Below are 23,102 nucleotides of genomic sequence, written 5' to 3'. Positions count from 1 at the left end.
ATTTACAGGACTTCATTTCCTTCTTAAAATTGGTTTGGAGTCGGCACGTATTCACTTAAACAAACAGTGCGCACATAAATAAATAACGCAGACAACAGGCAGAGGAGAGACACCCAGCGAAGCACCCACAACTGAACGTTCGTTGGGGGATAACACGAAGCCTAATCACGCATTTGCAGAGTGGTCAACTTCAGAAAAAAAATGTTAATCGCACGTCCATATTAAAAAAAACTTTTTTTACAACATAACTTAGGGTTGGCCTCTGAGACTTCTTATTTAGCTAACATATCATAAAACCTAATGATAGGGAGGTAGCTAATTCGGTAAAAAGCCTATAATAAAATTTGTCCTTATGCATCTTGGAACATGGGTTTCTCATTAAAAGTAACAAAGTAAGGGTTAAGCTTATAACACAGTTTTGGTGTACGAGAAAGGTAAACTTTATTGATTTCTGGCGGATTTCTGGGCAGGGCTTCCACCTAGGAGCTATAAAACGGAGAGACCGTGTCTCCCAGCAGCTTCCTTGGCCTGCTGAATCGCCCAGAATTGCTTGGCCCGAACTGAGCAGCGCAGCCCGCAAACGCACCCGAAGGTCTTCATTAGAGGCCGCGACCCCAGAATTTCTGATTAATGCTGGCCATTTACATAGGATATCGTCATGAGTGGCTCTGGTGGTACAGTACTGGCAGAGATCGGAGCTATAGACGTCAGGGTATATGTGGTGCATGATGACAGGGTTCGTGTATGTGCGTGTTTGTAGCTGCCACCATTGAATGGACTGGGCCTGATTTAGCTTGGCTGAGGAGGGGGCACTCCCGCCTTTACAGTCGATATTGCTGAGTTATGTCACAAAATTCAGTAAGGCGATCTTCCCATTTCCACACCGGCGCCAAAAAATCCGTTTGGGTGGCCGCTTCGTCTAACACGACTCGGAACGTGAGACCTCCAACCACGTTGTGTGCCACTTCATTCGGACTGTCCTCCAGGTTACCTAGTGGTGTGTGGGCAGGGAACCAAAGGATGTGCACGTATTTGTCCACCTAGTGAATTTTGCTTGTATTAGGGATCCGCAATGCCTCGGGGGAGATTCTGCCGCTGGCGTAGTTTCTAACGGCCGTCTGCGAGTCACTTACATGTGAGGCGTTCGTGTGGGCTATATGGCGATCGCGATAGCCACTTCCTCCGCCGTTTCTACATTCCATGTGACGATTGACGCGCTGCTTTTTCATTGGTGTGTGTGGTCTATGACAGCATCCACGAAGCGGTGACGTTTCTGGTAGCGTGATGCTTCGACAAAGACCACCTCATGGTTCTGCCCAAAAAACTTTGACATGGCTATGGCTCTACTGACACGTCCGCCCTTGTGTTCAGGGTGAATGTTTCTTGGTATGGGTGGTATTGTGGGCTCAGCACGGATAGTGCGTGGTATGTCGTTTTTGTCTCCGTGTTGAATGTAGTAAGAAATTCTGAGATTATGTAGAATCTGGCGGTCTGGCTTAGTCTTGGGTAATCGCTCGAATTGGGAGATTTGTTGTGCCTCAATAGGCTCCCTAAGCATATTGTGTAAACCCAATTGAAGGAGGAGTTCGGTGCTGGTGTTTTGAGGCAAACCTAGCGCTTGTTTGTGAATTCCCCTGATTGGGCTTTTGAGTATTGACTTTTCTGCAGTGAACCATCGATGGTACGTGGCCGTATATAGGTAATGTAACTTAGTACGAATGATTGGATCATACGGATGATACTAGCCTCTTTCATGTCTTGTGTTTATTGGTAATGCGTCTAATGAGGCACACCGTGTTCGACGATCTGGCGTTAACACTATGAACTGTCACTCCGTTGGTACCCATACTTTCTATGATGAGTCCTAGCACTAGGAATTTATCCACGGTTGCTATGACGTGACCGTCGCGTTGTAGTAGCGAGTTTTATATTGGTGTGTGTCTGCGCTTGGGGATGTTGTTTGGGTGGTCGACCTCTGAGTGTAGGGAAATATAGCAGTAGCTCAGACTTCTCCGCCGAGCAGGATAGCCCAGTTCCTTGTGAACACCATTCTACTGTGTCAATATCCTCCTCTAATCTTAGTTAAATGAAACCATCACTGCCGTCGCACAAGAGGGTGACGCCATCGGCATAAATTGTGTGATAGAGTTCTTGGATGGTTTGGAGTTTTGACGGAAGACCGATGACGGTGAGGTTAAACAACAAAGGAGAGATCACGGAACCCTGCGGGGTGCCCGTGCTTCCCATTGTTATTTCGGACGATCTGAGTGCTCCCACAGTGATCGGGGCCGTTCTTCCCGTAAGAAATGCTCTTACATAGTTGTACGTGCGAAGCCCCAAGTTTACAGCGTTGATCTTATTTAGAATAGTGCTATGTGTGACAGTGTCAAAAGCCTTCTTAAGATCTAGACCAAGTATGCTTTTAGTGGAGAGAGAGAGAAAAGGCAGGAAGGTTAACGAAGCTTGGCTTGGTTGGCTACCCTACACTTGAGGCGGGGTAAAGAGGAAATAATAGAAAGAGAAAAAAAAATCACTGCATTTCAAGCTGCTTGAAAATAATTATGGGGCAAAGCTTTCGGAGGTGATTATTGTGATTAAAGCTGAGATAGTACTGAGACTGATTGTGGTTGTGATACTTATATAATTTTTTATTCAAAGAGATAGCGCTGAGACCGATTGTGATATAGCGGTGAGTCTTCTTTACAGCTGATATGAGGTTCCGAGTTCGGGGTTACGTTTTCACTTCATAATCACAGCTTTGTGGTCGGTGAAGTGCAGGGCCAGTGGTTCTTCTAAGGGATTCATCCTGAAATTCGCAAAGAAGAGATGTATACACGTTCCTCTTATGGTGGTGGGTTTCTTGTGATCATAGGATATACACCGCCGATCGTATTTGGACATCATGTGCTGAACGAACCAGTCGTCGTTCGTGATGTCTACGTTGAAATCTCCCGCGAGTACAAAGGGTGTCTTGTCCTGGTACTCTGCTTCGTACTGGCGCATGGCTAAATCGATGTACTTCACTATGTTGTGCCGGGAGAGATTGGGAGCCAAGTACATTGTCATGATGACGGTTCCATCGGAAAGTTGCACCGCAGCGTGGTCACCGTTGTGAGATTGGGTCGTGAACGGTAGTTGCAGGTCCACGGCCGTCTCTGGCGTTTCAACGTATATCGCAACGCCACCGGCCGAACGGTCTCGGTTTTCCGTGCACACGATTGGGTAAAATCTATCGATGAACTATCTCCCCGAGTTCCACGTTTCGTTGAAGCAGAGGACGTTCGGTTTGGTTAGCGTTGGTCAGGATATATAGAGTTGACAGCAGCGCCATCACATCTACAATTAACCACAGCGCCCTCTGTTGCTTATAAGTGGAAGGTTACATGCAAAACGGTTACCACCAACGCCCTCTGTTGCTTATAAGTTGAAGGTTACATGGAAAATGATTCAGAAATGTCAGACAGATGAAGGCGTGTTACGAACAGACGGGAGACGGCGGACATCTTGAGGTCTTAAGAAGCTTCGCCACTAAAACAGGAGTAAGAAAGAGATGATGAATATTCAGCTCGATACTACACAGCACGGTCTCACGCTGTTCTTTCACAAGCGCCCGTGAAGTCCGGTGGTTCTTAAGAAGCACAAGGGGGCTCTCGTGGCTTTTCGCGTATGCGGAACCGTCGGCCAAGGTCCCAGGATCTTCTTTTCTGTAAGCGGTCATGATCCCAGCTGACAGAGCTTGGCTTCCACATAATACGTTGTTCAGAATAGTATGCTGGGCAGTGGTATAGAATGTGCTCAAGCGCCTCCTCGCAGGTGCTGATGTTGCATGCCGACCAACTAGCCATTCCAAGGAGACAAGAATACGCATTCGTAAATGCCACGCCCAACCTCATGCGACACAGCAAAGTTTCATTGCGTCGTGAGAGCCGGGATGGCCAACGAAGTTGCAAGTTTGGGTCGATCGAATACAGGTGCGCGTTGGAGAAACTCGGCGCATTACATTGTAGGATAGTTATACGGCGAGCAAGTTATTGTAGTCGCTTTGCAGCGTCCGTTCTCAAGAGTGGTATGGGCGTACGCAGGTCTTCGTCATGAGCTGATCGAGCACCTTCATCCGCGCGGTCATGGCCGACAATTTCGCAATGACTCGGCAACCATTAAAATACGATATCGTGACCTTCCTCGAGCGCTTCGTGGTAGTCGTGCCTTATCCGATATACTGATTGTTCGTGTAACATGTGCTGTATAGCGAACCGTAGTGTATGTAAGGCAGACTTCGAGTCGCAAAAGATGGCCCATTGATTAGGTTGCTGCCGAAGAATGTACTTGGCTGCACCTTGAAGTGCTGCGAGTTCTGCTGCGGTCGACGTTGTGGTGTGAGAGCACTTGTATTGATGCAACACATTACCAGATTAAACAACCACTGCCCCAGTGGTTGTTCTTTTAGAATTATTGGAGCCATCGGTGTAAACACAATTGCGGTCAAAGTATGTTTCGTCCAACAGACGCAAAATCAATTGCTTCAGGGCTAGCGGTGGCATGCGTGCCTCCTTAATGATTCCAGGAACCGACAAGCGCAGGTCAGGTTGATGGAAACTTCATAACGCAGATGCTGGACGCATCGCAAGTTTAAAGCCAGGTGATAATGTGCCCTGGTGTTTCGTCACAATAGCGCAGAACGAATCATGGGGCCTCCGCGCTGTCAAGCACGCTAAACGATGTGACGGAAGCCATGATAAATGGCGAGTGTGCACTCTCAGCGTCTCGAGAATAATATACGTTGTGACCGGCTGTTCTTGTGCCATAAAAATAGTTGCCATTGTCGATGAGCATCTTCGGAGGCCAAGACATGTCCGAATTACTTGGACTTGTACACTCTGCAGTGCACGGATCTGAGTCTTGCACGTGTTCGAAAGGGCAGGAAGGCTGTACCGGAGATATTCGAGAAAGTGAACGTTATAAAGCTGCAGCATGGAGTGCACGGAGGGGGCCCAGGATTTTCCGGCAATGAACTTGAATACATTCTCAATGCCAATGAGCTTTTTATCCAGGTATGTGGCATGTGGACTCCAGGTTAGGTCACTATCCACGATGACACCTAAGAATCTATGACTGCTCTATTATGTAAATGATTCGCCATCGATGCACAATGGGTAGAAAAACATAGGTTTACGTGTAAACACCACCGCTGCGCATTTTTTGTGGTGATAGTCAAACTTTGCTGGTGAAGGTATACATGCCCTTAGTGGAGCGTCGTGTACTGTATATGATGTGATGCTTGAGCTGCAACATGGCATCCTGTTTTGAAACATGCCTGCGGAAGGCAATCATGGTGTGAGGAAAAAATTATTGTCTTCAAGGTAATTTGTTAGTCTAGCCAGGAAAGCGTGTTCCATTAATTTGCCTATGCAAGATGTTAAGAAGATGGGCCTAAGATTGTCAGTGCTCAGTGCTTTGCCCAGTTTCGGAATCAAAATCCCCTTGGCCTTCTCTACTGCGGAGGTAAGATTCTGGTCTTGCAGCAGTTTATTATTGTAACCTGTGATATACGTGATCGACTCATCGTTCAAATTACATGTTATCTTGTTGGTGATGGTGTCAGGACCCGATGCAGATTTGGTGTTAAGTTTTTGTAGGACGGCACGGATATCTGCTACGGTAAATTCTTCGTCTAGAGTGGTGTTGACCTAGCCCATATAATGTGGATGCTGCTGAGGAGGAGCCTCAGAGATGTACTCGAGCTCTACTTCCCTAAGAAGATCCTATTCCGTGCCCGTGTACTTATGGATTAGTTTGTTGATGGTTTGTCCGTGGGTGGTTTTGATGTCATCTGGATCGAGCAGGAACCGTAGAAAATGCCACGTTTTACTAAGACTCAGCTGCCTGTTCATGGCATCGCAGGTTTTATCCCAGTGTTGCCGGCTTAGCTGTGTTGCATACATCTCTATCTCTGTGTTGAGAAATGCTAGCGTTTCCTGGGGTTCCTGTTGCGATTCTGTGTCTTCCACCTCTTTTGTAGCGATTGTTCTGCCCCCCACGTGTGGAGAAGCCCGCTATCAATCTCTTCGAGGTGTGCTTCGGGAGATACAACTTTGGAGCCATTATTAACATTCTGTTTAAGGGTGTGCGTCCAGTCCTCTATGTTGATGATGGGTTGGACCTGGTTCTCACGTGATTTTCGTAGCTGGGTCCAGTCTACCTGTTTCAGCTGTTTTTCTGTTGGTTTACGTGGGCCACCTTGAACTTGTACCTCGATGTTGTAGTGGTCGCTTCACAGGTCTTCTAAGAGATTTTTTCAAGTGGCTGCTGACGTGTTTCTATTGAACGTTAGATCAGGCGTTGTGTCTTTGCTGGTGCTAGTGCCCGCGTGTGGGTGTGCTAGGATTGGTGATTAGAGTTAACCCCTTCTGCTGCGAGTCAAACCACAGGGTCCTCCTACCTTTAGCAAACACATAAGGGTATCCCCAGGCAGTGTGTGGTGCGTTGAAATCTCCCGCTATTAGCATGGGGTTTCAGCCAGCGATGTTGAGGGCACGTTTAAAGAGCGTAAGAAATCAGTGCTTCTTTTGTTTTGGGTTGCTGTATATATTTAGTATAAGCAAAGTTTCGTGTGTCTTGCATTGCAGAACCAGTTCAATAAATATATTGTCTATATTGATAATTTCTGTGTCGTGTTGCGTGAATGTAAGGTTTCGTCTAATTGTGTCGTAAGGACAGTCGTCTCCTCGTTGGCATGTCTAATTGAGCGATAGCCTGCCAAATAAATTAGCGAGACAATGTGTCTCCTGCAATAAAATGATATCGGGCTTAGCTTTCTCGTTTAGGTATTAGTCAAGATTTGCTTACTTATTTGCATTGCTTCTACAATTCCATTGCCAAATCGTATAGGAGTGGTTTCTGGGGGGGGGGGGGGGGTGTTAGGAAAAGTGGGTAACGATTTAGAGTACCAGGTACTCTACTATGGGAACAATGCCGAGTTACCTAAGACACTGGGTATCTAGCTATGATGAGATGCGGGGGATAGGAATCTCACCGGCTGTATCACACTGAATGCCGACGAGGAAGGTTGCTTTACAGTCGCCATGGGGTCGACGACGCTAGGTGGCAGGAGAAGGGGGGGGGGGGGTGACTCTAGCCTCCACAGCGATGAGTCGCTGTTTTGGGTGTTCGCCTTGTTGCTGGGTAATTTTGGCTATATTCTCTATGTGGCCAGTAAGGGCCGAGATCAGTCGAGATGAGTTGCTCATCCACTCATTTGATTCTTTCACTGATTGCTCAACTTTCTTTGGTACTTAAGTGTCGGGAGACCCACGAGTTGGTTTGTCTTCATTGGCCTGGATGTCGGCTCTGCGTTTGGGAGATGGTGGTGTAGTACTTCTTCCATTTGTTCAATGGGGGTAACAGCTAAGAGTGGTGGCGATACTGGTGGAGAGTGTTCCGTCCGTTTATAACGGTGTAACTCCTCCTTGAGGGTCCTGTTTCCTCTCCTACAGCTGTCATTTTCTGGTTGCATTGAGATAACATCTGTTTTAGCTGTGCTATTTCGGCCTCTCATTTATCGAGTTGGCCTTGAGAAGCAGCCTCCTCAGACTTCGAGCTCACCCCCTTGACTACGTCTGCCCGGCCCACCTTGAAGGTTGCGCCAGATTCAGGAGTACGGCTCCGAGATGTTGACTGCGACCGGGAGCGAGACCTCAGCTGAGGCTGTGACCGAGATCTCGACCAGGTTTTCTTTCCGGGCTTCAGGGTAGGATGAGGGTCCCGCTGCTTGAAGCTGTTGTCGACCGGCGTTGGCGTCGTCGGGTAGTCTTCATACTGTTGTTCTCGCTCCCATCGCCGGTGTTTCATCAGGTAGTACGGCGTTTTGTAACGTACCCTGCACGCCTACTCGGCTGCCTGGTGGTGGCCGCCTCACAGTTGACAAGTGCACTTGCATTGGTGATCTTGCGGGGGGTTGGCCGTACCAAGCTACGGCACACACGGTCTGTCGGGTTTAGGCATACGTCTGCGTGGTGCCCCCGGCGACCGCATTGATAAGACGTGCCTATGTAGTTGCGGTAAAGAGAGCACCTCAACAGTGCGCCACCATATCGAACGTACGTTGGGATGCGAAGACCAGCGAACTATACGATCACCGTCGTTGTGTTGCTGAGGCATTTTGCAGGGATGGCTGTAGGGATCTTTGACGTAATCACATTAGCCGTAATATCTCGGGCAGTATCTTCCAACAGGATATCACGTATCACTCCTATTTACGTACAGTCTGGTGCTGCTTCGTATGCGCTAGTATCATACGTCTTGCTGCCGACGACAATTTGCGAGATTTTACGGTATCTATCAGCATGCGCCTCAAAGCATATGCTCACAACGATGATATTTTGTTGGAAATTTGGGCATATTGTGTCCTTGTCTTGGGCTTCTCTCGGAATTTTAGCAGTGTGGTAAATGCTAGTCGCTAGTCGAGCGGCCCATGATCAGTGAGTCGAAGGCCGCCTGTAGGTCGGATGAGGATCTTGAAGTCGCCTCGGGGCAGTGAAGGCATCCGGCTTAGTCTTGTTACTTGACGCGGGCGTTGCTCACGCTGTTTCTTGCTGTTATTAAATGCGAAGCATTTCTTAGCGAAATTCGGCGACTTTGGGCGTATCTATTTATCTATCTATCTATCTATCGATCTATCTATCTATCAAGCCGCCTACGACTTTTAGCTGTCCTGGCCGTTTTTTGTAATGGTATCGATACCAAACTTGTTATGGCATAACAAGATAGTATGAAGAACATATTTGACTAGTCATAACATGAAAATCATCACATGTATGTCATAAATGCCATGATTTACATTTCATGGTCCTGCAGTTCTTGCGGTGGTTTCGTTTACATGGCATGTTGCAAAACGGGTAAGGTATGGCATGATTGCATGACAAACACAAGCGACAGACCCTAACATAAAATCATCACATGCGTGTTATGTAACAACGTGACTACATGCCACGCTCATGATGCGTTCGTGGCCGTTTCGCTAGCGTCACATATACCAAATTTGGTGTTACGGACGCCGGACGCGCGGCGCTGCTTTAACGCATGCGTGTTTCAGCGCGTCCGGCGTCCCTCCGTCAGGAAAAGAGGGAGACTCAATGTTGTCTGAGTAACGCACCGGCGTGAAATGCAGCATGTCGCGTTTCGCACCGGTTGCCGTAGTGCCGCGCTGACGGACGCTGGTCGCGCCTGGCGTCAGACTATAGAGTGCTCGCGTTTTGCTAACCTAGCGTCACTGTGCCCAGCTTGCGCGTGCGTCAACGCTACATTGGAGTATATAATTTGGCCCTTCATGATGCGCTCGTAGCCGTTTTGCTAGCTCCACATATACCAAACTTGGTGTTACGTGACGTCAATGGATGAATAAATAGATGACTGGTGCAAACATGATAATCCTGACACACGAGGCATGTAAGAACGTGACAACATATTACGCTAATAGCGTGCTCACGGCCGTTTCACTAGCTTCACATATACTAAATTTGGTATCACGTGACGTGAATAGATGACGACGGTAAACGATACATCCAAACGGGATAATCATGACACGGGAGTCATATCATTGTCCTCAACCTCGTAACGTTGTGCTGGTTTTAAAGTGCATATCGGCATTTCTCATTCGTGCTTTGCATATCATCGATTCCCACTGTACGTGCGATCTGCCAATTTTTCACTCGTCGAGAATCCGCACCGGGTTCCACTGGTTGCCCGCAGGTCAACTTCCTTGATCCCACGGTGCTCCATGTTGTGCTTTTTTTTTCATATTCTTCACAGGAAATGGGTTCTCCGTCCATAGAGACCTCTATATGTTCACACAAAGTCAGACGCGTCAAACGCGCCGACCGGCGTTTCTTGGTGTCTACAGAGCTAGGCCGAACAAGGTAGCGGCGTTCGTGGCCGCTGCGTTCCCGGTGGCTTGGCAGGCGTTAGGCGTAGCTCTCCCGCCAGCGTGGTTGTCGAGGATATCGCAGCAAAAGTGTCAGAAATCAAGCCCCCATCTGGAACTTGGTACCGGGTGATTCCTGATTCTAGGTGATTTCCGCTGCAAACCATTCGGTGAAACCGGAGCCGACACGCCACGCGTCCACTCGCTCCGACGAAAATAGTGTCCTTTGGTGTACGAGGCAGAAAATGATTAAGAATGGTCTTTTTGTGTGGCATTAGAGAATGCCTATAGTTTGTGATGGTCATCGATGGGGTGCGATATGTGGTGTTAATGGGTTAATTCGTCATGCAGAAAAAAATGCTTCTTTAATTCCTCTTTTCCCAGGTTCATAACACGCCGAGCGGTCCTAATCGAGCACATCATTGTATCCTATACCTAAATTGAGGACGACGCAGCAAGCCATGCAAAAAAATAGTAGGTGTAACATCAAGGGACAAAAAAATGGCAGCATATCCCCTGAGTGAAAGATGGAGAGTGGGGCGAAGCATTCGTCCGTCCATGCGTCCGTCTGTGTGACCGTCCATGCGTCTGTTCGTGCGCCCGTCCCTGCGTTCGTTCATGCATCCGCCCCTGCGTCCGTTCATGCGTCCATCCATGCATCTGTCTGTGTGTCCGTTCGTCCATGTATTCAACACTCCAAGTCCCACCATCTCGCATCTTTTTATCATATATTCCCCATATATAAGCACCGCCATTCAGTGTACATTCCAAGGACTAAACGAGAGGTGGCACACGCACACTTTCTTACGGCTTGCGCTTCGGGTCTACTTCCCACCTTCAACCACATTGAGTTCATGGTATATACTAGTTCACTGTATTCATGGCCCTGCGGCTCAACGCTCGCTAAACCTTTCTAAAACTAAGCAGGTTACACCAAGCGAGTATAATGTAGCAACCCTTTCTTGTCCGATAGTGCTCAATGTACATGCCAATGGCTGCTAATGGGGATCGCAGCGTGCGCGTTGACTAAAAGCCGAATGCTCCTGTCTCTCATTCCTCATTAGCAGCCATTGGCATGTACATTGAGCACTATTTTTTATTGTTAAACAACGCACAGAAGAAATCTCTCACCGGCGTCACCTTGGAGGTCAAATGTTATACCTATCTCGGGTATGTGCCACTGATGATTACGTACTACGAGGAACGCCCAAGCCATGCCATAAGGAGCTTCGCCCCTAAAAGAGAGCAGGGTAGGGCAAGGAATAAACGAACCCTGAGCCATCTTAGTCGAAATATAAGAATAAATGCACATGGCCACGGCCCGTAGTGTTTAGGCAAGTTAACCGCTGGTGAGTAAAAGAGTAGATTACAAGAGAAGGGAAACGCGCGAGACGGAGGCACAAAGTTTAGTGGGCAGATTAGATTAGGAAGTAAGCGGCGGAAAACGCAGCAGCAGCAAGCACAGAACCGAGTTCATTGGTGAAACGTAGAAAAGGCTTACGTCCTGCTATGGACGCTGCCAGACTGATGACGCGATGTCTCTTCCTCCTCTCTTTTACATTTGTGCCATGCCACTGTTGACATATTTACTCAAGAAATGGTTCAAACACACTGTAACGTCGTTAGGGAGACGATAATCCACACAATGGCCTATAGTATACACTCGTCCGTAGAATCCAATACAGGGCACTCGAGTCCTTAAACTACGTGTTCTCGATTTCCTCGTTTACTTAGCTCGCTCTCCTTCAGCAAGCCTTCCGAACAGCATCAAAGCGACATAGATTTTGAATAAAAAGTTTCCTAACAAAACGAAATTTCTCAATGACTCTTCATAAGAAGGCGTTAGGATTAGAGCCGGCTGCTTTTTTCTGTTTTCTTTTAGATTTGAAGCAGCTCTTTGACTAGCCTATGTAATACTGTCCCTCCGTGTGTCTGTACGAACACGCCGCAACGCGTTCCCCTCGCCTCATGTGTTGGGGCTGTCAGCGATGTCCGAATTAATGTAGTCAAGGCCAGGTCAAGGCCAGGTTCAAATTTTAAGAAAGACTGTATTGTGATAAGTTACAGGTGAATCGGCAGTGGTTACATGTATAAGGAAACCGGACTCGGTGCAGGAGCTTGATCGGATACGTCCGACGCCACTCGCGTCTCGGCTCGCTCTGCGATGCGTTGCTCTGCGGTCCCGGCTCGAATCTCGGCTCGTTCTCCTCTCTCTGGCGATGCGTTGCTATGCGGTCCTGGCTCGAAGGCTCACTTTTGTTTTTTGAATGTTCGTTGAACCAATGGGCAACCGCATCGAGTGGACGCGCTCAGGGCTCGGAGTCCACGTTAACGCAGTGCAGCGTTTCCCGAGCAAGCACAGAGACGCTGCCGGAGAATTCAGCTGTGCGAACTCGAGTGCCGCTGACACGGCCCTTTCGAAAATTGCGCCTGTCCTCAGGCGTGCGTGTCGTTAGATGGCGATGGTTCCGTAACTTCTAGGCGCGGCTCCTTATATCTACGAAGCTGCTCCACGTTGACGATTTTTTTTGGTTGATCATGCCCGGTGTGTGGGGTACTCTTTGGATCTCGGCCCTGTTTCCTCCGACATCTCGAACGGACCTTCATAGCGAGGGTCTAATGTACTTCGAGCGCTTAACTCAAGCAGGACGATGTCCCCCGTTATGAACCTCGGAGTTCGCCGCTTCTTGTCGTATCGGACCATTGTTTTGCGCTGACTCTGCAGTAGCCTCTCTCTTGTCTCCGCACGTCCCCTTGCCAAGTCGTGTAGTCTATGAGACTCGTCGATGTCTCCCTCGACTGAGGCGAGGTTGAGCTCTCCTGGCAGTTTTAGGTCGTAGCCGTGCATGAGTCGAAATGGGCTGTGGCCACTGTGACGATGCTTCGTGCCGTTGATTGCTAGCGTTGCTCGGGGTAGTTCCTTCTGCCATTTGTCTTTGTTGTTTAGCATTTTGCGTAGCACCTGTTTCAATGTTCCTACCATTCGCTCCATCAGTCCGTTTGATGGTGGCCAGTACGGTGGGGAGTTCTGATGAGCAATTCCCAGTCTGTGATGGAATTGCTGGGTTTTCTTGTTCACGAATCCCTTGGCTTGGTCCGTAATAATGACGCTGGGAACTCCAAATCGCGGAATCCACCAGTTTGTCATGAAGTCAAGGTAGTGCGTCGACGAAGTGCTCAGTACGGTCACGGCGTCCATGTATCTCTTGGCGTGGTCGATACACACGAGGATGTGGTCTCCCTTCTCGTTTAGCGGACCCATGTGATCCAGGGATATCACCGCGTTTGGCTCAGTAGGAATATCACGTGGGATGAGGCAACCTTCATTCCGTGTCGTGCGGGCGTTGATAGTCTGGCACGTGTGGCAGGAGTCAACATACTTGCGTATGTCCTTTCTCATTGATGGCCACCAGTGCTTTCGCTGGCTCAGGTCTCTTGTCTTCTCGACGCCTAGGTGGCCGTTGTTGTCGTGGAAAACGATCATCACACTGCTTCGGAGGGCAGCGGGAATGATCACCCTCCGACGGACCCGCCCTCCCTCGAGAGATTTCTTCACCAGTATATCGTCTTCGATCTCTTACTCTGGAGATTTGTGCTTGGCCTCCTCCCGAAATCTTTTGCAGCCAGTATCCCTCTCCTGAAACTCGCGTAGGCGGCTGTGTTCGCCGACCACTACTGTGTAGCAGTGGAGGTCTCGGGTCGAAACGCCCTGGTCGAAAGCCTCTGCAGATTCCGACTGCCTCGAGAGTGCGTCAGCAGCGGAGTTCTGGCGTCCTGGCTTGTGCTTGAAGTCGAAGGTGTACTCTGCTAAGTCGATCGTCCACCTCGCAAATCTGCGGTTGCTGGCTCCCTTCTGGACGAGGTATGACAAGCTGATGTTGTCCGGGAACGCTGTAAAACGAGGGCCTCCTCTTAGGTAGACCGAAAACTTTTCAGTGATCGCCCAGTGGTGCGCCATGCACTCGAGCATATTAGAGTGTAGACCACGATCGTGCTCGTTTAGTGATCTGCTTGCGTACTCTATGATTCGCTCCTTTCCGTCTTGAGTTTGAGAAAGAACCGCACCCAGCCCGGTTTGCGAAGCGTCGACGTGAACGTTAGTCGGGCAGTTTGGGCGGAAGCTCGCCAAAATTGGCGGGTTCTTCAAGGCGTGTTTTATGGCGTTGACGGTTGCTTCATGAGCGTCAGTCCATACGAAAGGAACGTCCTTCGCCAGAAGGTGCCGTAGCTTGTGCGTGACCTTTGCAAACTCCGGTATGAACTTTCGGTAGTGGTTAGCGAACTGCAGGAAGGAGTACAGCTTCTTTGCGTTGCGATGCGGCTCGAACTTCTCGACAGCGGCAACTCTGGATTCGTCCAGTGTTCGTCCTTCGCCAAAGATCACGTAACCCAGGAAAGATACTTTGTCTTGAATCAACTGGCATTTCCGGAGATCCATCTTTAAGCCGTTAATCACGACTATCCTGAGTGCTTCGTTCAGCAAATCCAAAGCCTCCCTCACTGTTGTGGCTCCCCGCCCGGCATCGTCCATGTACGTAGCTGTCCTAGGTAAGCCATCGAATGTGCGACGCTTGACTCTTTGCATGGTATGAGGGGCCTTGTAAAATCCAAAGGCCATTCGAAGGTATTCGTACTTTCCGTCTGGAGTGACGTATGCGGTCTTGTGTACGTCGTCCGGCTTCATTCGTATAGTCAGAAATGCCGTCTTCACGTCCAACACAGTGAAGTAAGCCGATCCGTCGCGCATGACATCGTCAATAACGTCTTCCATGACGGGCATTGGATAACAAGGGTTGATGGTTTTCTCGTTGAGCTTGCGATAGTCGTGTACCATTCTTCGTGGAGTCGTCGGGTGGTGTGGTTGGTCGACGACTATCGTTGGAGCACCGTACTCGCTTTCGCTCGGCCTTATGATGCCCTTGGAGAGGTAGTCATTCACCTGTTCTCGGATGAACTTGCGATCAGCCGGTGAGCACCTGTACGGCCTCGATGACACTGGTAAATTGTCTCTGAGTTCCATGCTGTGTTCGGTGTGAGGACACACGCCTAAAGTGTCGCCTTTGGAAGTGAACGCTTGGTGATGCCTTAACAGAATTGCGTGAAGTTGTTCCCTCTCTACGGCGCCTTGTTACGGTACGGCGCCTTGTTCAGAATGACGTTCTTCGAGTACATGTACTCGACGATGGTCACGTGGCTCTGAAGGCGTCGCTTCGTCTGCAGTTAGAGGAACTCCTGCATTGTCAGCTTTCGTTTGAATCGGAGAATGAGCGCTTCCTTCCATTGCTCCCAGGTGTCATACTGTGAGCCGTAGGTGCTGTGCCAATCCTTGGCAGATCCGGTCAAGCGGCTTGCTGCTGTCACCAACGTCAGCGATGGCGTCCAGTGGGCGAGCGCTGCAATTCTCTCCACTTGCGTAATCCATTCGTGAGCACTTTGTTGCGGCGTCCCATCGAACAAGGGGATTGAGGATGACGTGTCGCTTGTGGAATGAATCTGGATCGGGCTCGTCGTCGGTGAACCTCTCGACAGCGTGTTGGCGAGCAGGGCTTGTGTGTTCACGAGCGCGGCGAGGATCTAAGCCATGGAAGGTTCTCCCTCGTGCGTTGAAACGGTCGGCGCGGCGGGGCGTGCCACGTCTTGGTTGGTGCCGTCGTTCAGTGACGGTGGCCGCGTCGAACCCGAGGACATCGTTATGTCGGCAGGGACGGAATAGTGCAGCCCGAGGGTTGGAGTCGTCACCCGTTCCGTTGGCAGTGAAGCGTTCTGATGGGCTTCGTGCAATGTCTCACGTTCACTCGTGGTCGCACGGTTAAGCTGGGCTCCCAGGCTACTCAGTTCAGCGCAAAGCCTCGCGTTGTCGGCGGACAGTGTCTCCAGGTGCGCCTGCCTGTCGTCGTCGTAGGCAGCCTGGTCCTTCGTTGACGAGTCCGTCGGCTCTAGGGCTTGGCGAGTGATGTTGTCGCGGATGATTCTTGCGATGAGCTCGTCCTTTCGTCCGGAGCACCGTAGACCTCGTTCTCTCAGCTTGTCGACGAGTTGTTTTTTCGTTGCATTGGCCATCGTGCTGTGGTCGAGGGTCGTGAACACGCTTACGACGATGGTCGTTTCGGAGTCCCGAGACGATGTACGGCGTGGCGTCGCTCCTTCTCGTGGCGTCGTTTCCTCCTCCGCATGCAGCTCGATCGATTCACATCCTGTCGGCTGCGCCATGTCAGCGATGTACGAATGAATGTAGTCAAGGCAAAGTTCAAATTTTAAGAAAAACTGTATTGTGCTAAGTTACAGGTGAATCGGCAGTGGTTACATGTATAAGGAAACTGGACTCGGTGCAGGAGCTCGATCGAATACGTCCGACGCCACTCGCGTCTCGGCTCGCTCTGCGATGCGTTGCTCTGCGGTCCCGGCTCGAATCTCGGCTCGTTCTCCTCTCTCTGGCGATGCGTTGCTATGCGGTCCCGGCTCGAAGGCTCACTTTTGTTTTTTGAATGTTCGTTGAACCAATGGGCAACCGCGTCGAGTGGACGCGCTCAGGGCTCGGAGTCCACGTTAACGCAGTGCAGCGTTTCCCGAGCACACGGAGACGCTGCCGGAGAAGGAGGCGCTGCCGGAGAATGAGACGCTGCCGGAGAATTCAGCTGTGCGAACTCGAGTTCCGCTGACAGGGCGATGCCAAGTAGGTCACGCCACAGCTGAGCGTTCTCGACACGCTCCCCTCGCAGTGCGCTCGCTGCAGAGCCCGCAGCTGCAGCCTCGTCCGTTCGCCCGCAACATCTGTCACCACTGCTACTCGCTACACCGCCGACTTCCCATCTACACCATGTGCACACCGCAGCACCGGCGTTAGCACCGTTCAGCCCGTGACGCCACTCGTGCGCAATGCTGCTGCTTCGCATCCTGCCAGGGTTCTCTTTGAGAAGATGGTGGGAATTTTTTCGTGGGAAGCAGTGTACCACCAAATTTACGAAAGCAGGGGCGATTTGCTCAGTGGCTCTCAACGTGACCATGGATCAAGGTTCAAAACGAGATATCAAGGGAGAGGCTGGTGTTATTTTTTCATCTTTCCTGACATATGAAGAATCTCAATATCTCACAATACTCAAGTTTCACCACGTATTGCATTTGTTAGGACCCGGTTAAAAGGAAGGGAAGAAAAAAGGGTAGGGTGGTGGCGTGAGTTGACTTCTACATTTGTATGGTTGCTGGCGTTGGTTTTTACGCCTGTGGAGAGGGGTTCCAGAGACTACCTTGGTTAAAAAATTTACCTTCAGTCGTAAGACCACCCTTTGTCCCCTGCGTTTCTCTTGCGGTTACATCATTAGCGGGCTGGCACCCTTCGCTTTGTCTATATTCTTCTCTCATTTTTCTCGCGTCGATCTTATCGATGTAAGCCTAAGATGGAATGTTATCAGCACTTCTGAACCTACTTCCTCCCCTCAACTATTCTAACACCCAATCCTTTATATATCTTTCAAAACTTTTTTGCCGCCGTGTAAGTGTGTCCCGAAGAGGAATCGCGTACTGTCGGGTCCGCACGCAGCATACCTCGTCAAAGAGATCAATGATCTAGCTGTTCGAAGGCCTTTTGTGTTATTGTTGAAAAGAAAACACGCCGTTTCGTCAGAAGAGGGCCATAAGAAGCACAGCCGCCAGCAGTCAAAGCACGCTCGCGTGCCTGCTTGGCGGAAAGAGCGTGGTGCCATAGAAGCACTCCAGGCGTGACTTGAATGGTCGTCAACTCTCGCGCGATTATGATCTTCCGAAAAAACTATGGATCTCGGGAGGAAATAAAGCCCCCTTCACGCCGAACGCCCTGCGCCGTACTCGTGAGCTATACACTGTCGGAAAGGGATGGAGCCCCCCGCCGTGCCACGGCGGCCTCGATTTACACATCAACTGCGTGACTGCAGCACCAATCGAGTGGTGAACAACAAGGTAGGCATGACTTGAATCGAGAATACCTGTGGGTGCTTCCCTGTTCACGGCGAATGCATCGTAAAGCTGCGGGCCTAACGGGTTAAATTGTCTACCCGTATAGAGCTCCAGTAAAAGGGCGTGCGCGTGCGACCACTTGTACCGTGACACGATTCACGGTGTCGTTTACGAACGCTATTCGTGCTCTGCTGATAAAGAAGTCGTTATAAAAACTACCTTTCTGCTCCTTTACGAGGCTTTGTTTTTTTTTTGGTTGTTAGTAGTGGTGGTTGTGTTGTGGTAGATGTTGTTGCTGTTCTTGTTGTGCACGTGTGTTGATGTTGCGTGTGTATTTGTGTGTGTGTGTGTGTGTTGATGATGATGATGATGTGTGTGTGCGTGCGTGCGTGCGTGTGTGCGTGTGTGTGTGTGTGCGTGTGTGTGTGTGTTTTCGGGGGGGCCGTCTTGCTGCCAAGGAAATGGTACTCGCCGGTTGAACTTCCAAAATAAACATTTATTAACACTCAGAAATATGCAAAAAGCCTCGCTGCACAATAGCACGCGCAAACGCAATACCCCTAATCTTCGCCCCGGCGGGGCACACCCTCTTGCACGCGCAGAATACATATTCTGGGCTGCGCCACGGCTGCTGCTTTTTAAGTATACGCGAGTGGGCCATGCGCATCGCCCCTGTTCAGCACGCGGTGCTACGACAGCGGCTCGGCGATGGGTGAAGCTCCCACAGAGTGAATTCCTACAATCCTACGTTGATTCCTAGTATGCATCCATTTGCTGTTTAGCCTCCAGGGTTTGGTTCCTTGCTTACGCAGTACAATTTGATATGAGTAATTGTTGATTTACACACAACACTTTGCGTCCTTGAAGCTTGCATTGCCTGCACCGTCCAGTCCTCTTTTGGCGCATGGCAATAAGCCCCACTCTGGTGCGAGCAGAAGTGGTCAGCTTCAAAAGCATGGTTGCCTGGTATAGCTACTTTGCGCCAATTCGGCTACATGTTTAGGCAGGTAGCGGCACAGAAGACGTTTTCGATACCTTGCTATTTTTGCCTCACTAGTTCTTTCGATGCGGACCAAATTATCAATATCTTGTCGCGTCGTGGAAGCTGGCCTTCAATTACGCGGCAAATACGGGAACCAAGCAACAGCTTCTGTGCTTTTGAGCAAACTCATGCAGGGCTAATTATTATTGGTGTCATGGTACTTCCAGTCTTTCAAGGAAATGTTACGCAGTACGAGCGCAGAAGCGCAAGAAACTGTCACTCTGCACGAAATGCTTCCTTAGGCGAGCAGTTTATGCTTTATTCATGGGTATTGTGGTTTTCTACCTTTTGATGAAAAGTGTGTTGTATTTATTGTTAAATGAAAACGTCGCAGTTTTCACGCACACGTGGCAAGTTATGGCTCATTCAGTACCCTTGGTTCAAGTTGGCTACTTCTGGGCTAGTACTTTTTAATTTTTAATTACTTATTGTTCTTTTGAGCATGGAACCCTGCTCAAAACTAAAGTTGGAACGCTAGGCACCCGGCTATTTTCTTTGGTAAATAATTAGTGCGAACCACTGGCATTGTGAAAATCTGACGAAAAAATAAATTCAACTTTTTGGAGCCATGGCGCCGACATAGAGTATCGAGTACCTGATGGCCTGCCAAACGATCCAGTCACTCCGTCATACGAGAAATCGGTGTACTGATCCTTCATTCGAAGCAAAGCTCCTGAAGCCGAAACGCTCTTATTTTGGTGACTTCATGCTAGCCATCATTTTATGGGGGAAAAGAGATAATGCCAACAGGAATGGAAGCAGAAATAAAAGCAGAATACATATTATGGCAGCGCACATCTTGAACAAAGACAACGTGGTGCATAAAGAATGTGCCATCGCCAAGCGCTGAAGGAAACGCGAAGGTCGTATTTTTCTTCTGTTTTGTGTCGTTATTGCGTCTGTTGTGCGCGCTGACACAAGCTATCATGGCTAATCAACTAGACCATCAGTGTGCCTTGGGCGATAAACAGAGGCTTTCATTGCAGAGGAGGGATATATGGCATTCACGATGTCATAGAGGGACATTCTTATGCGCTCAAAGAACGCAAATTGAATTGGACTGACTGGAGGCCGTACACTCAGCTTTCGGTCGTCAGCCTGGAGCCAGTTCCGATAGAGGCAGGTTTGGCGCGCCTTCTCAATCCAGCTGAAAAAGAGAGAGAGAGACATTTCGGGTTCCCGCAACGTCATAAACATTGCGTATTTCCAGTTGCTTCCCAATAAAACGAGTGAGTATATTATGTTCTGAAGGTGACGTTAGGCAAAATACATCACGGCAAGAAACTTGAAGGCAGGCTAGCCTGAAGGGCTTTTCAGTCCTGTCTGTGTGGTACACCATGGGAAGTTTTGGGGTCAAACTCGTGAATCACTCAAACACTTCATAAAATGGAGCTACTATCTGTTAAATTAGGTTGGGTCAATCGGTCATCGTACTCCCGCCTTTGTCGTATAAGTATATGCGAGTGTAGAATTGAAACGTAACGCACAAATGTGTTGTGTCATATTGCCTTCTATGCTCATCAAGGCTAATCGTATACATACAGACCCTTAGAGAGAGTGTGATGTCTTTCAGCGGCTTCGAATCTTCTCACTACGGCGCAGGCGTCCTCACAGTCAGAGGCCCCCTGGGAGGGCAAGGACCTCTCTCTGCCGGAGCCTCCGAGCGACCTGCCACGCCTCATCGGCGTCGAGGTTGCCTGCGGCAAGCGACACATGCGTGTCCAGCTGCAGTTCAGCGCACCTTTCAACGGCATCGTCTTCTCTAAGGGACACCACGGGCAGCCCGAGTGCGTCTACGTGGGACCCCGCTCGGGCATCACGGCGGCAAACTTTGACGTATTCTACGACCGATGTGGCACCAAGGTACATTGTGTTCGAGACACTCTATCTAAAGGTGTCAAAGTGTAATACTCAAGTTGCGACGGAAAGATCGCACACATACGCTGGCCTCTATTTCTCGACGTAATGGAATGTCACAGTGACATTTTTCTCTCTTTCTTGCTCCTTTCTTCATTGTACATTTGCATCCAAAACTTTATAAGGCACCGCGAATCAAGCTATAAATGCACGCATTAGGTGAAGGTCACATTCCTAATAGTCGTTGGGGTTTAACGTCCCAAAACGACGATGTGATTATGCGAGATGCCGTTGTGGAGGGCTCCGAAAACTCCGACCACCTGGGGTTCTTTAGCGTGCACCTATATCTAACCACACTGAGCCTCGAGCATTTTTTGCTTCCACCAAAATGCAGCCGCCAAGGCCGAGATTCGATTCCGCGACCTGTGGGTCAGCAGCGGAGCGACCTACCGTGGTGGGTCGAAAGTCCCATTCTTACAGTATACTTTATCTGTCAGCAATGCTTTAACTTCCCTTGGTCTTTACAACTTATAATACATTGGCCGACGACACCGATCCGTCAGTTTATCATTATTCACGCCAGGTTTACGAAACTAAACACGTCTCGCTCACTCACTCAATTGATGAAGCAGTTGCGATCACAGTCGTTGGATTTTTTATGGTATATTGTATATACTCCTCATTATGTCCTACCTAAGGTACTGTATAAACCCAGAAAACTGGACATATTTTGCCATGCTCCTTGATATAGCTAGCATTTGACCAGGACGTGATTAAGAGGGATAGTTTTCTCTGTTTTGTTTGTTATAATGCAACTTATAGAATAATAATCTAGCTTGATATTTATATTTCATTTCCAATGAAAAAAAAACATTACCAAATGTATTCCAAGCTAACGAACGGTGCATTAATGTTAGCGAAGTTCCACAAGTGTTCATTTTTAACATCACTCCGAAATGTACTATGTCAATCTCCTGCATTGTTCTGCTCGTACACAGACGCACTTACTGTCACACTTAAGCAAGAATTCGGCTGGCTGTTCTTAGCGACGGCTTCAAAGCAGTTTTCGTTGTAGCACGAAGGCGGGCGTGTATAATGCGACGTGAGCAAGGACTTACTTTAGTAAAAAAAAAAAAACCGACAAGATTTATTTTCAACCTTGTGCACGAAACTTACGCGAAGTAGATTTTTGTTGTATAAACATGGGCCACTTTGCTTCTAAGTAAGATGTGGGTGGGAATGTTGGGCGTGGCCTGATTGTAGCACCGTAGAAGCGCCCCCCCCCCCCGTGCACTGATTTGCGTACCTGAGAATTCATCCTTATTTTCTTGCCCGTGTCCTAAGACGACGCTGTAGCAACCATAATTTTTCAATAAAGTTCTGTAATCGTCTACTCATCGGAAACATGTTGACTTGCATTATCATTGACGTTGCATTTCTGTCGCACAGCCGTGTTCAACATCACACGAAAACGTTTGCGGCTCTTTTCGGAACGTAACGAGGTCACGTGGGCTAACGATAATGATGGAAACGAGCGCGATCAATGGCATCTCAGCTACGTTTAACCTGACGCTTTTCCCAAGCAGCTTGGCCGCGCACTGCTTTAGGATGGTCTTGCCCTTCCGGTGCGCAGCCGGACCACCACGGCAGCTTCTACGAGAATACCATCGTGGTCCAGTACGGCGTGGACATCATCGAGGCGTGGGACGAGGCCAAGCGGCTTCGCTGCGAGTGGCACGACGCGTACGAGAAGTCGGCTCTGCGCACGCCTTCTATCCAGCTGGCCGACCTCGACGTCCAGGAGCTCAACTTCCAGGGTGACAGCGTCGGCTGCTGGATGGAGATCCAGGAAGGCGAGTTTCGAGAAAATATTTCATTTTCACTCTTGAGCAGATAATTGTGTTGGCTTTTCAGAAAAACTCGCCTAGAGTCGCACGTCATGGAATACTACTCGACTGCGCTCATTGGCTTAAATCATGGGGATGTCAAAAAGCTCCGGACCACCCTTGTGTATAGGCAGGGGGAAGGGACACTCCTTTCAAGTGTTCTGGAGTTCTTTAACGTTAACCCAAATCTGAGCACACGGGCCTACAGCGTTTTCGCCTCCATTGAAAATGCAGCCACCCCAGCCGCGATGCAAAACTATGTGCTGAACGAAAAGTGCCCCCTTGAGATTTAGCTTTAGAACATCATATATTTGAGTTATTGACAGTCAAGTACGGCGCATTCAACTTTTTTTAAAGGCTGTTATTTTTTTAGTGTGTACCTGTATTCAATACACGACCTGGTTCGATACCCCTCAGCAGGGTGAAACTACGGAAATGGCAAAAGCCACTCGACTGGTGCAAAGAAGAC

The 23,102-nt window shown here is 49.2% G+C and overlaps 1 protein-coding gene across 1 annotated transcript in view; it reads left to right on the top strand.

The window, feature by feature from the left end:
* The window catches only part of LOC142800416 (uncharacterized), a 51,335-nt gene that overhangs the window by 21,159 nt on the left and 7,074 nt on the right, over positions 1–23,102 (top strand). The window contains exons 3-4 of the mRNA XM_075887474.1: positions 20,493–20,753; positions 22,381–22,600. Of these exons, the coding sequence (XP_075743589.1) occupies positions 20,493–20,753; positions 22,381–22,600 (481 nt within the window). The remainder of the gene's footprint in view (positions 1–20,492; positions 20,754–22,380; positions 22,601–23,102) is intronic.

The sequence above is a fragment of the Rhipicephalus microplus genome, chromosome 1, assembly GCF_043290135.1.
Source record: "Rhipicephalus microplus isolate Deutch F79 chromosome 1, USDA_Rmic, whole genome shotgun sequence".
Lineage (NCBI taxonomy): Eukaryota > Metazoa > Arthropoda > Arachnida > Ixodida > Ixodidae > Rhipicephalus > Rhipicephalus microplus.
Note: the sequence above shows the minus strand (reverse complement) of the source record. Positions and strands in the feature narration are given on the sequence as shown.